This window comes from Danio rerio, chromosome 4 (assembly GCF_052040795.2).
Source record: "Danio rerio strain M-AB ecotype USA chromosome 4, GRCz13ab, whole genome shotgun sequence".
NCBI classification, from domain to species: Eukaryota; Metazoa; Chordata; class Actinopteri; order Cypriniformes; family Danionidae; genus Danio; species Danio rerio.
This window is the reverse complement of record NC_141024.2, coordinates 4,715,001-4,731,813: the sequence shown is the minus strand read 5'-3', so window position 1 is coordinate 4,731,813 and position 16,813 is coordinate 4,715,001. Positions and strand designations below refer to the sequence as shown.

The following is a 16,813-nucleotide window of genomic DNA, read 5'->3' as shown; positions in this document are numbered from 1 at the left end:
GTAGTTTAATCAAAAAGAAAGCTGAGCATATATGCACAGTAAAAAAAAAAAACATGTCGCGCGCCTCATGCACCACTCCTGTTTGATAGCTGCTCTGCTCCCGGTTGTGAACATGCATGGTGAAAAAATAGCCGACGTAACAGTTTTATGTGGTGTCGGCATGCAGTGACTTTTGCAAGTCAACTAAACAAAGTTTAAATAATATGATGGTGATCTTATTTAGACTAAGCATGGCTCCTGATAGATGTTTTGTATGAAGCAAAAAGGAGGCATAATGAGTCAGGGAGGTAAGACTTAATAAAGGTAGTTGGCGGCCATGAGTCGGGTTTAAGACAACACACACAACAGATAATTCTATAATTTTATAATATGATAATCTTAATAAATATAAATAATACATTTTATAAAATAATATCTTCCTTTTTGTATTCTGTAGAATTGTCCATAGAATTTCATTCAAATAAAATTAATATTCATGCAAAAGATTTCTTAAATTATCTTAGCATCACTCCAGTTGTGTCTTTAGATTGTATAATTTTATAAAAATCCCACCTTCAAATCTAAAGCCACTAATAACAGGCTTAATGAATGGGATCAGTGCCCATAAAATAAACTTTTTGAAACTCAGCCTGAAATAGGAAAAAAAAATCTAATTTATTTTTTAAGTCAAGACACAATGAGATTGTTTATAGAAGATGCCGCATTTAACACATGAGACTCACGCATAAACATTTACTTAAAGGAGAAGAACCACCAGAATGTTTATATTGCAATACAATAATTGTCAATACAAATTTAAAGATTTAAGAAACCCTGGAGTCGGGGGTGTCGCTAGACCCCATTTGCCCCAGTAAAAATCTCTTGTGCCCCAGTAAATGCTTTTAGATACTATTTACTTTATATTCAAGTGTATTTATTTTGCTGGTGAAAGCAGTGTAGTTTAATCAAAAAGAAAACTGAGAATCTGCACAGAAAAAAACATGCCTGCAAGCCTCATGCACCACTCCTGCTTGCTGCTGACGCGCTGCTCTGCTCCCGTTTGTAAACATGCATGGTGAAAAAATAGCCGCGCCGCTAATGCGTTGTGAAACCGGCGTAACAGTTTTATGTGGTGTCGGCATGCAGTGACTTTTGCAAGTCAACTAAACAAAGTTTAAATAATATGATGGTAATTTTATTTAGACTAAGCATGGCTCCTAATAGAAAAAGGAGGCATAATGAGTCAGGGAAGTAAGATCTAATAAAGGTTGTTTTCGGCCACGAGTCGGGTCTAAGACAACGCTATAATTTTACAATATAACAATCTTAATAATTATAAATAATACATTTTATAAAATAATATCTTCCTTTTTGTATTCTGTAGAATTTTCATAGAATTTCATTCAAATAAAATTAATATTCATGCAAAAGATTTCTTAAATTATCTTAGCATCACTCCAGTTGTGTCTTTAGATTGTATAATTTGATAAAAATCCCACCTTCAGATCTAAAGCCACTAATAAAAGGCTATATTCTCAACAAATGGCAAAGAGAATGGGGTCAGTGCCCAGAAAATAAACTTATTGAAATTCAGCCAGAAATAGGAAAAAAAAAATCTAATTTATTCTTTAAGTCAAGACACGATGAGATTGTTTATAGAAGATGCCGCATTGGACACATGAGACTCACGCATAAACATTTACTTAAAGGAGAAGAACCACCAGAATGTCTATATTGCAAGAGAAACCAAACTGTTAAACATATTCTTGTGGAATGTCCCATTTTTAATGTTATCAGACAGCAATTTTTATCTAGAGAGACTTTAAAGGAAATATTCTTAAATGTGAATCCATCTAAAATTGTGCAATTTTTATCAAAAGGAAATCTTAAAAAACTTTTAGATTTTTATCTTATATATTATATTTAATATCTATGTATTTTACCTTGGACATTATTTATTGCTGTTGATGACTTTTAATTGTTAGAATATTTTTCATAGTTATAAAAAATTGGTATTTATAAACGTGATAAACTTGATCTATTTTCTTTTTGCCATGACATAGCCATAGAAGCTGAAATGGCAATACAATTAAAACTCTCTCTCTGTATAATTACATACATATATACAATACATACATATATATATATATATATATATATATATATATATATATATATTTTTTTTTTTTTTTTTTTTGAGGGCGAGCTGTGCCCCTTTAGAGCTAAAAGTTCCAAGGTAGACATGAACCAAAAGAGGGGGCTTTCATGACCCTTTCACCATCCTCAACCCCCGATCCCCCCTACCCCGCAAAAAAACCCTCAAATGTCAATTCAGCTCATTTTTAAATAAGTAGTTTGAACAACCAGCAAAAATATTTTTTTTGGAGTGCACTCTATTTACACAGGGTTGCCAGGTTCAATAACAACTTTGATATAATATCCAATCGCAGCGGCTGCCTGAAACCCGATGCAAAATATAGACACCTAGACCCCCCCCCCCCCCCCCCCCCATGTTTATTTAAACATGATCATCTTTCAATTTCCAGCCCAATACCAATTTACAACCTGCTCAGAACGACTGAATAGTAGCCAATCAGCACCAATTTCCACACTGTAAAACCCGATAAGTTAAGTAAACTCAAACTGTTTGAGAAAACCGATTGCGGCAAAGCATTTAAATTTTGATAACAAATGGTTTGAGTTCTGTAAACTTCTATATATTGTATATTGAGTCATATATTATTTGTGTTTATAATGTCAAACGTTTTGAGTAGTAACATAAACATTGAGTGGAGTCCAAACAACTACTTTAGCTACTCAAATGGTTTGGTATTGCTTCTAGCATAAGACTTAGCACAAAGAAATAGAATGTATTCATTCATAACTCATTGGGTTTGAGTTCTGCTTGATATAATCAGTTTATTAGTTCATAACTCTTTTTTTTTTTGATTAACATAAATTCCCTGGCAGCTTATTACAAGGTTTTTGAAGCATAATATACAACACCAACCCAGACAATATATCACTTTACACTATTAAAAATGTTCACAGAAGTCCTTTTTTTTTACATTTCAAGGTTATAAATTGTGGGAAGACATAATGCAATTCAAAAGCATAGATAAATCAAAAACATGAATCAAAAAAATTCATAAAAATACTAATTGGCTGGATATTATTTACAGTGTGGTATTGTTCCATTCTAAAGAAAGACGAGAGTAAGACAGGAAATGAATGGCTATCAGTCAGAAATCAGGTCATCTGAAGGTTTAGTGGAGTTGACTATGGAATGCGCCATTGGCAGAGCTGCCGTGAAACAAGCACAATGGTGCGATCTTCAAGTGTAGCTAACACCTGAAACCATGTGAAAGCCTGGTGTGTAACGACTCCAGATAAAAGCCAGCGCTTTAGGGCATTTGAGAGAAGTGAGCTTGAATGAATCCTCCCGCTGCCTCCATTCTACTTTTAGACACTGTATTATGTTGAACCACAATATAAAGAATCACAATATAAAATGCAGAGAGAACACAGTGGACATGTGCATGTACGGAATAACTATTTACTGGATGTAAAATGCATAAAGTGGGTGACATTGTGGCTCATTGGTTAGCACTGTCGCATCACAGCAAGAAGTTCACTGGTTTCAAACTCTTGCTGGGCCAGTTGCTGTTTTTTGTGTGGAGTTTGCATGTTCTCCCTGTGTTGGTGTGGGTTTCACTGTCAGCTTCGTCTAAACATGTGACTCATGACATCTGAAAAAGGTTGGAGCCTAAGTGAAAACATACCCTGCTAGGGGGTAAAAGTTGTACTCCTGGGGCACTAGGATGTCCCAAAGTACCCTTATTGACTTAAAACTGAGATGGGATGATCCATTGAAATACTTTAAATCCCATTATAAATGTCACACATGAATAATATTACACAGCAGTTTCATAGAGACATGAAGTGGTCCCATTTGACTCAGGCAACCAATGAGCGTCTCTATATGATAATGAAGCTCTCAAGCCACGCCCCTAAAACCTTTACATATACTTAGTAACTGATTCCATAGACTGCCATTATAATAGGCCCAAATGCATATCTTTGCATTGCAGTTTTATAGAGACATGGAGGTGGGCTTATTTGACTCAGACAACCAATAAGCATCTCAATATGATAATGAAGCTCTCAGGTGACGTCTATGAAATAATTAAATCCCTTTAGTAATTGATTCCATAAACTGCCATTAAAATAGGCCCAAATGTTTGTATAGCAGTGTCATAGAGACATGGGGGTGGGCTCATTTGACTCAGACAACTAAAAAGCATCTCAATATGTTAATGATGGTCTCAAACCACGCCCCTGAAATTATTTAACCCACCTAAGTAATTTATTCCATAGACTACCATTATAATAGGCCTAAATGTATATATTTGCATTGCTGTGTCATAAGGACATGGAGGTGGGCTTATTGGACTTCGACGACCAATAAGAGTCTCAATAAGATAATGAAGCTCTCAAGCCACAGCTCTGAAACCATTTAAACCCCCTTGGTAATTGATTCCATAGACTGCCATAATAATAGGCCAAGATGCATAACTTTGCATAGTAGTGTCATAGAGACATGGTGGTGGGCTTATTTGGCACAGGCAACCAATAAGCATCTCAATATGATAATGAAGCTCTCAAGCCATGCCTCTGAAACAATTTAAATCCCCTTAGTAATTGACTTCATGGACTGTCATTAATATAGGCCCATATTTATGCACAGCAGTGTCATAAAGACATGGGGGTGGGCTCTTTTGACTCGGACAACCAATTAACATTTCAATATGATAATGAAGCTCTTAAGCCACGCCCCTGAAGCAATTTAAACACTCTTAATAATTGATTCCATACACTGCCATTATAATAAGCCCAAATGCATAGCAGTGTCATAGAGACATGGCGGTGGGCTTATTTGACTCACACAACCATTAAGCATCTCAATATGATAATGAAGCTCGCAAGCCACGCCCCTGAAACCATGTAAACACTCTTATTAATTAATTGCATAGACTGCCATTATAAAAGGCCCAAATGTAAATCTTTACATAGCAGTGTCATAGGGGGTGGACCCATTTCGGACCCATTTTGAACAACCGCCCTATATGACGGTTTGTGTAATGGGTCCCCTCCAATATGCAGATGTTTAATTCCGCATCCACAGTCTTTGACGTAAGCATGCGTGTCTTTAACTAGACTGAGAATAATCTGCGGTCAGTATCTCTGACGTAACAAACTCGACCCACGCAGGCAGATGTTATGCGTAAGCTAGATGAAGAAAAAGCCTTGCGTTCGGACACAGAACAAATCCTAATTACCAGGTAAATCTAGCATCACTGCTGATGTGTGTGTGTGTGTGTGTGTGTGTGTTTGTGTGATGAAGAAAGGCTTTGGGGGAAGATTATGCATCAATGAGATGCATCCGGCCTGAATCATACGTCAGGTTGGATTGTGGTTGTGCAAGAGGACTATAGTGTGCTCTGAGGACACTTTGAAAGGCTTTGACTCAAGTTCTGATGTTTCAATCTTCATTTTAGAAGAGTTACTGTCATGCCTTTTTGAGTATTGTATCAGCTTTGACTGCAGATTTAAAGATAGGTGCACTTTGAAAGAATGTAATCGGATATTTGTAAAGTTCATTGCCAGTGAATGTTGGTCTTAAAGGGGACCTATAATGCCCCTTCTTACAAGATGTCAATATATCCCTAGAGTTGTTAGGTTTTTGCTCAAAATACCACACAGATAACGTATTATAACTGCCCCTTTTAGGCTTTGATCCAAATCGTGGCGTTTTGGTGACTGTCGCCTTAACCCTTCAAGGGTTGAAGACGGCGTATACACATTTTGAAGTGTCATCTCCTCAAACCGCTGAAAAGAACTTAAATTAAACTTTCAGTTTTGATCGTAATCAGGGTATTGTAATATCAAAGCCTCGTGGGCGTGGTAGCATTAACCCTAAAGAGCTCAGATTGAGAAACTAGACAGTGTTGGTTTTATATTGATTACTTTATCAAACAGTATTTGTTTTCAACAAGCACTCGCTGCATTTAAAAGTAGACACTTCAAGCTGACACATGCACTATTGACTAAACTAAACTGTCCATAGTGTATTAGTGTGAATGTGATAGTGTGTATGAGTGTTTTCCAGTACAGGGTTGTGGCTGGAAGGGCATCTGCTGCATAAAACATATGCTGGAATAGTTGGCGGTTCATTCCGCTGTGGCAACCTCTGATAAATAATTGACTAAGCTGAAGGAAAACTAATGAATGAATAGGGGTGTCACATCGAAATCGATCAAAATTTATGCTCAATTTCGATTATCAAATCAAAAAATAGAATCGTCGATGCTGCCACGCCCCCATGTCACGTCAGCTTGGCTTGCCAAGCGGGAAAAAAACAGGCTTGTTGAAGTGCTTGTTAAACTGCAAACGCAGGAGACCCGTCGACAGAACTTAAACCCTCTCCTCTTTCAATGAAGTCGCCGGTGTGGAAGTATTTTGGATTTCCAGTGAGTTATGTTGACAACACTCGTGTTGTCGACAAAAACACAGTTTTGCTAGCTCTGCTATGTACGTATTACGTACGGTTCGTCCGATAGACAACACCTGCATCGCGATCCTCCACCCGCCCCCGTTGCAAATCCGCTCGTGAAAAGTACACACTCAGGCCCTGTTTACACTGTCTTTGTTTTTAAATGGCATTTTAGAACGACAACATTTTGACATCCACAGTGGCGTGTAGCATTATGAGCAGCCCTCCTTCCTCTCTACCTCTGAAAATGCACATCACGTGACCACACAGACACAGACGCACTCGAGACAGCAGGTCCAGGCAGTCAGAGGACTGCTTCAATCTTTCACTCACTTTTACTTAGTCATTTTAGCGAACACCTCAGATACTGCTGGCTGGTTCCTGTTGGTTGTGCGTCTTTTTTACCGACGCCATTATAACGACACAGATCACTGCCTATTCACGAGTCCCGCAGAAAAAGTGATTGACAGGTGGTAATTATGTGTGTATCTTGCCTTTATTCATTTACTGTATGATTTGTTCATGGGTAAAACAAAGACCATGCAGGTCAGGTAGTTTAAACAGTAGGCTACAAATAATTAATTGGTCATTAATTAATTATTCATAATCAAAAATCGAATCGAATCGTGCCTTTAGAATCGAAAATGTAATCGAATCGAGGATTTGGAGGATCGTGACACCCTTATGAATGAATGAACAACACTAACACACACCAAAAAAACCTTACATACTTTCTCAGCCAGGCCTTTGTCCTATATCCTAAGAATCAATTGAAAGCTTATTTATTCAGCTGTCATGTTATGTATACATCTCAATTAACAAAAAAAAAAAAAAATGACACTTATGGTTTTGACACTTATAAAAAAAAATGTTTTGTGGTCATGGGTCACACTTCCAATAGATGCAACCTTTGTTTCATTGCGCCAAAATAGCCGGAAGCACTGGACACAGAAAAGCATCCGTTATAAATCCATTTATCCTCCATGTCAGTAGTGTTAGGAGTTTGTTAGAACTGGAACAAGGCATCAGTTTACTGCTGGGGATTTCCCTTGTCACGTTACACCACATCTTGGCAGTTTAAGGCTATGTTCACACTGCAGGCAAATGCGGCTCAGATCTGATTCTCTTTTGGTGTGGTTTGCCCATGTGTAACTCAGATCTGTTTATTTGTTATTGCCATGACAGTAAAAACAGCACAAACCGCGTACAATCTGATATTTTCAATTCGGATTTCTGCTACTTTCACATGTGGTATTAAATCCGATACAGATCTGGGTTTTATTTATAAAACTTGTGTTGTGAACGTGCGCTGGAACAAATGTTAACTTATTCATTAAGGATTATAACTCGTATGATTATTTAAAGTGGTTCATTTTAGTTAAATATGTTTACTCTGAGTTTACTTACAGCACATTCTCCTATCAAGTGTGTATATTTACCTTATTCTCCGCAGACGAGCGGGCGCTGCCATTTGAATCTTTTTGGCACGAGACTTTCGGTCTCATTCACTTCCATTCATTTTTAGACATTAAAAACTGCTCGTTTCGCTGTTTGATGTTGCAAACTGATATTTCCTTGTTATATTATTCTACTTGGTCTGTGTAGTCATGCAAACATTTGTTTGTAGAGCAAGTAGTTTGACCGTTTTTTGCCGTTTATTATTCCTTGTCATTTCTCCCATAGGCGACTGAAACGGAAGTTCTAAGACAATCGCGAAAACAGGCGCACTTCCGCATTTTAGAATGAGGTCAATACAGTAGATCCTACACGTTTTGTGCGTACACCAGGTATATAAATGAGACCCTTGATGTTTTGCAATGCTAATACATGTGTGAACGGTTATGCTGGATTTCATGCAAGATTAAGCTCATAATTTGGTGTAAACAACATAAAGGCATGGATGCATCTTTCCTTGTATCTAAAGTTTAAAAACCACAGTCTACCTGAGCATTGAGCTATTATGACCACATCTTTTGAAGGACAACACATCTCAGAGCTCAGATCATCTCAAACTGCTTTCTTAAATATTGCAGGGAGTTTAACATGCTCATAGTGAGCAATTTTGGGATTTAGTGAAAGCAAGATTCACATCATGGAAGTACAGATGATTAATCTGCAGCAACTGTGTGGCGCTGTCATGTCAAAATGGAGCAATATCTCTGATAAATGTTTCTAGTTATGTTGAATCTATGCCATTAAGGATTAAAGCAGTTCTGAAGGCAAAAGACGGTTCACCTTTGTACTAGCAAATTGTAAATAATAGTGTAAATAAAGATCAACGGTGATTAATCACATACAAAATAAACGTATGTATATATTATGTATGGATAATACACACTTATACATTAAAACAAAACAATATTTACATAGATTTTTTAATTTGTCCATATATATATATATATATATATATATATATATACATATACACACACACACACATATATATATATATACACACACACACACACACACACACACACACACACACACACACACACATATATATACATATATACATATATATATACATATATATATATATGGACAAATAAAAAAAAAATTTATATATATATATATATATATATATATATATATATATATATATATATATATATATATATATATATATATATATATATATATATATATATATATATATATATGTATGTGTGTGTGTGTGTATTAATATATACATATTAAATATGCACAGTACACACACATTTTGGGTGTGATTAATTGTAACGAATATTTGCACTTACTGTAATAGCACTAAATAAAGTGACTGTATAGGTTTACGTCATGCACTTTCACTTAAGTTGTATCAGTAACCTACTAAAAACTACTAATTGGATAAAAGTAATACTTTGCAAGATTGCATAATATTTAGTTTTTCCTTAAAGCTGCACATAATATCTAACCCAGGCTCATTGCGGATACATACCCTACATTTGTGGGGACATTGAAATATATAACCGGAGGTACGTCTGCTCGCAGTTTTTGTTCTTGCAAATCCGCCAGAAGCCGATGTGATCTCAAATTTCTCTCACACGTCTTCTTCTCACATAAATCCACTAGAGGGCACATTATACACTTTAGTCGACCAGGTGTGCGTTTTTGAAAACATTCGTTAGCCAACTAAGGTCACAAGTTCCGTTGTTACAAGCATAGTTTGTTGATTTGGCATTTCCCATATCCATCGTTCCTACGAACATTCGCAAACTGCGAATGTGGTTCAAACGATGGATCTGTGATAGAGTAACTACGGGTTTTGAGAAACACTCATCACTACATCGTTCTTTTCCCAAACGATGCATCGTACTATGATAATTCAGCCGTGAGTTACATCTCTGTTTGTGAAACGCACCCTAGGTCAGCTTGATGTTGATCGACTGTCTGATCAACTGACCTACCCACCCCCTTCCCTAAACCTAATCGATAGTGTTTTCAAGAGCAATCTACACTCTCGGAAATAAAGGTACGCGAGCTGTCACTGGGGTGGTATCTTTTCAAATGGTACACATTTGTATTTAAAAGGTCCATATTGGTACCTCAAAAGTTACCAAAAAATTTTAAGAGGAACACTTTTATACTTTTCAAGTACTAATATGTACCTTTGAGGTATTAATATGGACCTTTAAAGTAAAAATTTTTACCTTTTGAAAAGGTACCACCACAGTGACAGCTCGCGTACCTTTATTTCTGAGAGTGTTGATAAAGAAAAGCCGTCACGGCTGCGTGATTTCACCATGTTTTCAGCCTTTTATTTATTTTATATATTTTTTATTTTATCTGCTTTCTGAAACCGTTTTTTAGCAGACTTTAACCCCATCGTCTCGGTCAACTCTGTTCTGCGTCCTAAATCTAATGACGTATGCAGCGAGATACTTGGCAAACTGGACACAGCAGAAAAGCCATCATAAAAGTCAGTTGATATCAGGAACAGAAGCCGTCTGTGCCATCATTTCACCCTGTAGCGCTCATTTTAAAGACGAAATGCAGCCAGATTTACCTCTGGGTACATATTACGTGCTCTCCAGAAATGTAGACAGAGTTACGTATTCACAATAAGCCTGTGTTGCAATTATCAGTTGTCATTATTATCAAATTAGCTTGTGCAACTTTTAATGACATCTACATACTGTCAATTAAAAGGGATAGTTCACCCAAAAATGAAAATCTATTCACCATTTACTCACTCGTTGAGAGCCTGTTTGAGTTTCTTTATTCTTTTGAACCTAAAAAAACGACATTTTGAAGAAATCTGAAAACATGCAACCATTGACTTCCAATGTAGGAAAAGCAAATACTATAGAAGTCAATGGTTACAGGTTTTCGGCTTTCTTTGAGAGATCTGCTTTTATGTTCAAAAATATAAAGCAACTTAAAAACACGTCTGCACAAGTGAAAAGTGTGGGACTGAATTTTACATTGTGGGTGAACTATCCCTTTAAATCGCATCAGTAGTGTCCAAATGGGTTAACGTGCCTTAAACAGATGACCAATATATAGGACAAGCTGTTAAAATGCATGCCAGCAATCTAATGCACTTGAGCTGCTTAACTTTTGCCCACATTTACGCTTTTTAATCTGTGTGTAATGCAAATATTTACGTGTACATTGAGCCTGGCTGTATAATGAAACTATGAAGCCCATAGGGTTGACTTCATCGTATCTGTCAAGACTTTAATCCTCTTGTAAAGTTCAGACCCCCAGGGATAAATCAAATATGGCTCTGGGGAGGGGGTGCACAACACAAAAGCATTTCACTCCAGTAAGAACAGAAAAGGGCTGGCTTTGTTAAGCATGTGTGCCAATCATCAGAGTATTAGAGTCGAACAAAACAACCTGGATATCAGAACGCTAGTGAACTGACCCCGCGGGACTCGATGCCTACAGGGACAAGAAAGAAAATCCACTTGCGCATAATTGGGATTAAATATTTATTCTTCTTGCATGAGATATTAAGTCCTATGAGGCATAGTGAATGAGGACTTGATGGCCAGATGTTGGCACACAACATCCATCCTTTGCTTCCTCCCTGGATGACAGTAACCTTCCCACACCGGCAGAACTCATGGGAGGATTATCATTGACATGGCACAAAAAAAAGACCAGCTGCTCCATGACCATAAATACAGCCAATGCTGTGTGTGTGTGATCCCAATCTACAGCCCAGGAGGAGGCATAGCTTAAATATAAGGATTGACAAACGCAAGTTTAATTACATTGCCTTGAAGTCGCCATGAAATCAGAATTTGCTACCTGAGAAAAGTCTTGTCATTGATCCTAGTTATAAGATAAACAAATAATAACTTGACTTCTAGTTGATCATTTGGAAAAGTGGCAGAAGGTAGATTGAACTGCATCCCACTCATCACAAATACAGCAGAAGACCTATTGGAACTCGCTTGGACTCAAGATTTTCATAGAAATCAGTCAAGTTTGGTGGAGGAAAATTTATGGTTTGGGGTTACATTCAGTATGGGGGCGTGCGATAGATCTGCAAAACAAATGGCAACATCAGCAGCCTGGGGGATCAAGACATTTGTGCCCATTACATAACAAACCACAGGAGAGGGCAAATTCTCCAGCAGGACAGCGCTCCTTCTCATACTTCAGCCTCCTGATCAAAGCTCCTGAAAGCAAAGAAGGTCAAGGTGCTCTAGGATTGGCCACCCCAGTCACCAGACATGAACATTATTGAGCATGCCTGAGGTAAAATGAAGGAGGAGGCATTGAAGATGAATCCAAAGGATCTTGATGAACTCTGGGAGTCCTGCAGGAACACTTTCTTTGCCATTCCAGATGACTTTATCTAATCTATTAGAGCCATTGCAGAGATGTACAGTATGGATGCAGTCCTCCAAGCTCATGGGAGTCATACACAATAGTGATTCAAGTCATTCTACTATATTGAAAATCAAGGCATGATCATATTTTATTTTGGCGAAATAAGCGTAATCTAGAGGCCTTTGCCTGTCATAGAAGCCACTTCTGATACCAAATGATCAACTAGAAGTCAAGTTATTATTTGTTGTTCCCAAAACTTGGATAGGCGACAAGAGTTCTGTCAGGTAGTGTATAAATAGTAGTTCTTGTTATACACTGCAAAAAATGCTTTACTTAGATTTTTGGTCTTGTTTCTAGTGCAAATAACTAACAATTCTTAAATCAAGAAGCATTTTCTAGACGATCTAAACATAAAATAATATGCCAAAATAAAGTGATTTTATTTTCTGAAAATATTCTTGTGTTTTCCTTCTAACACAAGATTACTTTGCTTACCCCATTGGCAGATTATTTAGTTGGTTTAAAGCTAAAAACTTGGGTAAAATGTGGCATATTGTTTCTTAAAACAACACTAATATGCTGGGGGCCCGATTGTCTTCTTATGTGGACAGCATATTTTAGCTCTTAAGTGGCTATTTAAAATACTTTATAATAATAATAATAATAATAATAATAATAATAATCCCTTACATTTATATAGCGCTTTTCTAGACACTCAAAGTGATTTACACAAGTGGGGGAAATCTCCTCATCCACCACCAGTGTGCAGCATCCACCTGGCAGCCATTTTGTGCCAGACCGCACACCACACACTAGCTGATTGATGGAGAGAAGACAGAGTGATGAAGCCAATTATGATATTGCGAGGGTTAGGAGGCCATGATGGATAAAGGCCAGTGGGCAGATTTGGCCAGGATGCTGGGGTTGAACCCCTACTCGTTTTCGAAGGACATCCTGGGATTTTTAACGACCACAGAGAACTTTGAATGCTTTATATTTGGTTACAGACATACAGTGTCATCCTGCAACTGTTTTGCAGCATATGAGATGTCCCAAACACTATTTTAACTCTCCAAAATGGGGAAAAAATGTTGTTTTTACTCTCTAATTGTCAAAAAAAAAAAAATCATCTTAAATTTGCATAAACCTTTTTTGAGAAAAAGTGTTTTATGTAAATTGGGACCACAAGTCCACATATGGACATCATTTTTCTCTAAAAGTACATCATATCAAAAGATGATACTTAGCTTTTTATTCTAATTAGGTTCTAATAAGTCCAAGTGGCAAAAGAGAAATAAAAAATTCACGTAAAAACACACCTTGGGCCTTAAGAGGTTATGAATCGTTCAATTTTTGGATTAGAAACAAGACAAAATCTAAGTAAGAAAAGCCTTTTTTGCAGTGTAAATAATGTCTCTGTGCACAAACTTTAATCAAATACCATAATCTTCCCTGCTACTCCAAAAGAATTTTCTTTACTTCCTGGTCCCATGGAATTCCTTTAGGGTGGTGCTATCAGTCTGTTGGGGTGGGCGTATGAGGGCATCTCATTTCTTCCTTCATTTTATTAAACATGTCCATCTATCAACAATCCAATCTACTCCGAAATGCGATTGGAAAAAGCATGATTGATGATGGAAAACAAAGTCAAGCATCGTTCTCTCATTTCAGGACCAAATCCAAGTCACAATAGCAGAAAAAAACTCAATCTTTACCTCGATTTCATGGCGACTTGAATGTATTACATTACGAAAGGGCTGCATGGTTTTGAGAGAGAGTTTGACAGAATACGTCCAAGATTGAAATTGTCATCGTTGCACCTTAACCTACTACCAAAGTCTTGCTTAATCCAAGAGCGGTCATTAATGAACGAGTACAGCCTACAGTGCCGCTGTTACCTGAGAAAACGATTATTATTATTATTATTTGCCGTTAATATGCTACATCTTGTGGACAATGTGCAGTTTGGACAGCATGTAACAGATTCTGCAAGACGTCACCAATATGTGCGCAGCGCTCTTTTTATTCGATAAACATCCTGCGTTCATCGCGTGTTTTGCAATGCATATGGAATGATTGCGTCCCCCTATTGCGAAAGTTTGAGACGTGGCTGAAACATCCGAGACAGACTTTCGAAATGTACAGTCCAGTGCTCCGGTGTGGAAAAAAACAAAAATAAAAGAGGAGAACAAACGCGGGCACCTGATTCCCAAAACTCAAGCCTCACGCTTTAGCAAATCCTCCAAGACTTGTCCAGCGTCCCGTCACACCGCCGTGTGCTGGGTGACGTCCCTGCGGGGAGACATAGACATCTGCCGGGTGAACTGACTGAAGCTGGCGGCTCGTGCTCGGGTTCGAGGAGCTGTAGAGGCAGGGGATGAGGACGGAGGGAGAAAGCCAGGCTGGCTTTGCTGGAGAGGCAGCGAGGTTTTATCCGAAACCTGCTGCTGGTGCTCTTCCTGCTGCTTGTTGGTCAGATCTTTGGAGAACAGGCTCTGGATCAGCTGCAGCTTCTCCTTTTCTTCGTTCAGGAAGACGTCCACTAGAAGAGTCTTGTCCTTCTTTAACTGCTCACTGATGTTTTTGGGCATGTCCGGGATCAGCCAGGCCACCAGCATGCTCATGATTATCACCAGGTTCTGGAGGAAGTGGAGATCATCAGTGGGTTAAACCCAGGTTTTGTTCATGCATGCAAGTTACAGCCCCCTGTATGTTTTCCCCCAATTTCAAGTTTTTCTTTATTCACATTTATAATCATGATAGTTTTAATAACTCATTTCTAATAACTAATTTATTTTATCTTTGTCATGTTGGCAGTACATAATATTTGAGTAGATATTCTTCAGGATACTAGTTAGCTTAAAGTGACATTTAAAGGCTTAACTAGATTAATTAGGGTAAAGTTAGAGTAATTAGACAAGTCATTGTATAAGGATGGTTTGTTCTGTATGCAATCAAAAATAATTCCTTAAGGGGGCAAATAATATTGACCTCAAAATGGGATAAAAAAAATCAAAAGCTGCTTTTATTCCAGCTGAAATCAAACAAATGAGACTTTCTCCAGAAGAAAAAATATTATAGGAAATACTGTGAAAATTTCCTTGCTCTGAAAAACATCATTTAGGAAATATTTGAAAGTGAAACAAAAATTCGCAGGAGGGCAAATAATTCTGGCTTCAACTGCATGTGTGTGTATTTATGGATGGAGTGCAGGAGGAAGAATATGGCTTTCTGTTTAATAGATGGAGGATCTTTTATATGTCAGATTGTGTCTATACTAGTGCTGTCAATCGCTAAAAAAAAAAAACCTAATTAATCGTTTTTTTTGCAATTAATCGTGATTAATCACATTTAAAAGATTAAAACTTGTAATTTTGGTTATTCAAATGTAAAATTAACGTAAATGCAGGACAAAAAAGTATTTAAATTCAAAATAAAATTGTTTATTAGAATTTTTGTTTAAGATAACACTCTGATTAAGAGTCTACCATGTAAGCAGCGATTTTTGGTTATCTTAAAGGATCACCGAGTCATGAAATGCAGAGGTTTTTCTTTCCGTTCACCATGGGGTATCAAATTCCATTAAAACAAAAGTCGAAAGTTAGAAATGAAACAAAAGAAATTAGTTGAAACTCTTGAGGAAACGCTGGATTGTCTGGTGATGTGACATTAATTGTTTTATACTGAAACTTGCCTTCAGAAAGTGCTTCATAAATTTCTCAAGTTTTCATCTCTGGGAAACATCCACACACACACACACACACACACTCACACACTATGGACAATTTAGCCTACCCAATTCACCTGTACCGCATGTCTTTGGACTGTGGTTGAAACCGGAGCACCCGGAGGAAACCCACGCAAACACGGGGAGAACATGCAAGCTCCACACAGAAATGGCAAATGACCCAGCCGAGGCTCGAACCAGCGACCTTCTTGCTAAGTAACTAATTACTTGAGTAATTTTTTTATAAGGTACTTATTTACTTTTACTCGAGTAACTTTTAAGATTGTTACTTTTACTTTTACTTGACTAAAAATTTCCACAAGTGCTTGTACTCTCAAAGCATTTCTAAACATAATCGTTTTAATAACTAATTTCTAATAACTGATTTATTTTATCTTTGCCATGATGACAGTAAATAATATTTGACTAGATATTTTTCAAGACACTTCTATACAGCTTAAAGTGACATTTAGAAGCTTAACTGGGTTAATTACTGTAGGTTAACTAGGCAGGTTAGGGTCATTAGTCAAGTCATTGTATAGCGATGGTTAATTCAGACTATCGAAAAATATATAGCTTAAGGGCTAATAATGTTGACATTAAATGGTGTTTGAAAAATTAAAAACTGCTTTTATTCCAGCTGAAATAAAACAAATAAGACTTTCTCCAGAAGAGAAAATATTATCAGACATACTGTGAAAATTTACTTACTCTGTTAAACATCATTTGGGAAATATTTTAAAAAAGAAAAAAAAAACTTATAT

General features: G+C 37.1%; 2 protein-coding genes across 21 annotated transcripts in view; one reads left to right on the top strand and one right to left on the bottom strand.

Moving 5' to 3' along the window:
• Window positions 1-16,813, top strand: part of cd9b (CD9 molecule b) — a 142,369-nt gene that overhangs the window by 3,365 nt on the left and 122,191 nt on the right. The window lies entirely within an intron of this gene.
• Window positions 11,459-16,813, bottom strand: part of ano2b (anoctamin 2b) — a 94,563-nt gene continuing 89,208 nt past the window's right edge. Inside the window, exons 27-28 of one of the 4 annotated variants that reach the window (XR_015942096.1) lie at window positions 12,419-14,961; window positions 11,459-11,892 (exon numbers count right to left, since the gene is read on the bottom strand). Coding sequence is in view for 2 of the 4 variants with exons in the window: in XM_087247243.2 (XP_087103369.1) it covers window positions 14,587-14,961 (375 nt within the window). In the remaining 2 variants the exon portion in view is untranslated. 4 annotated transcript variants of the gene reach the window in all.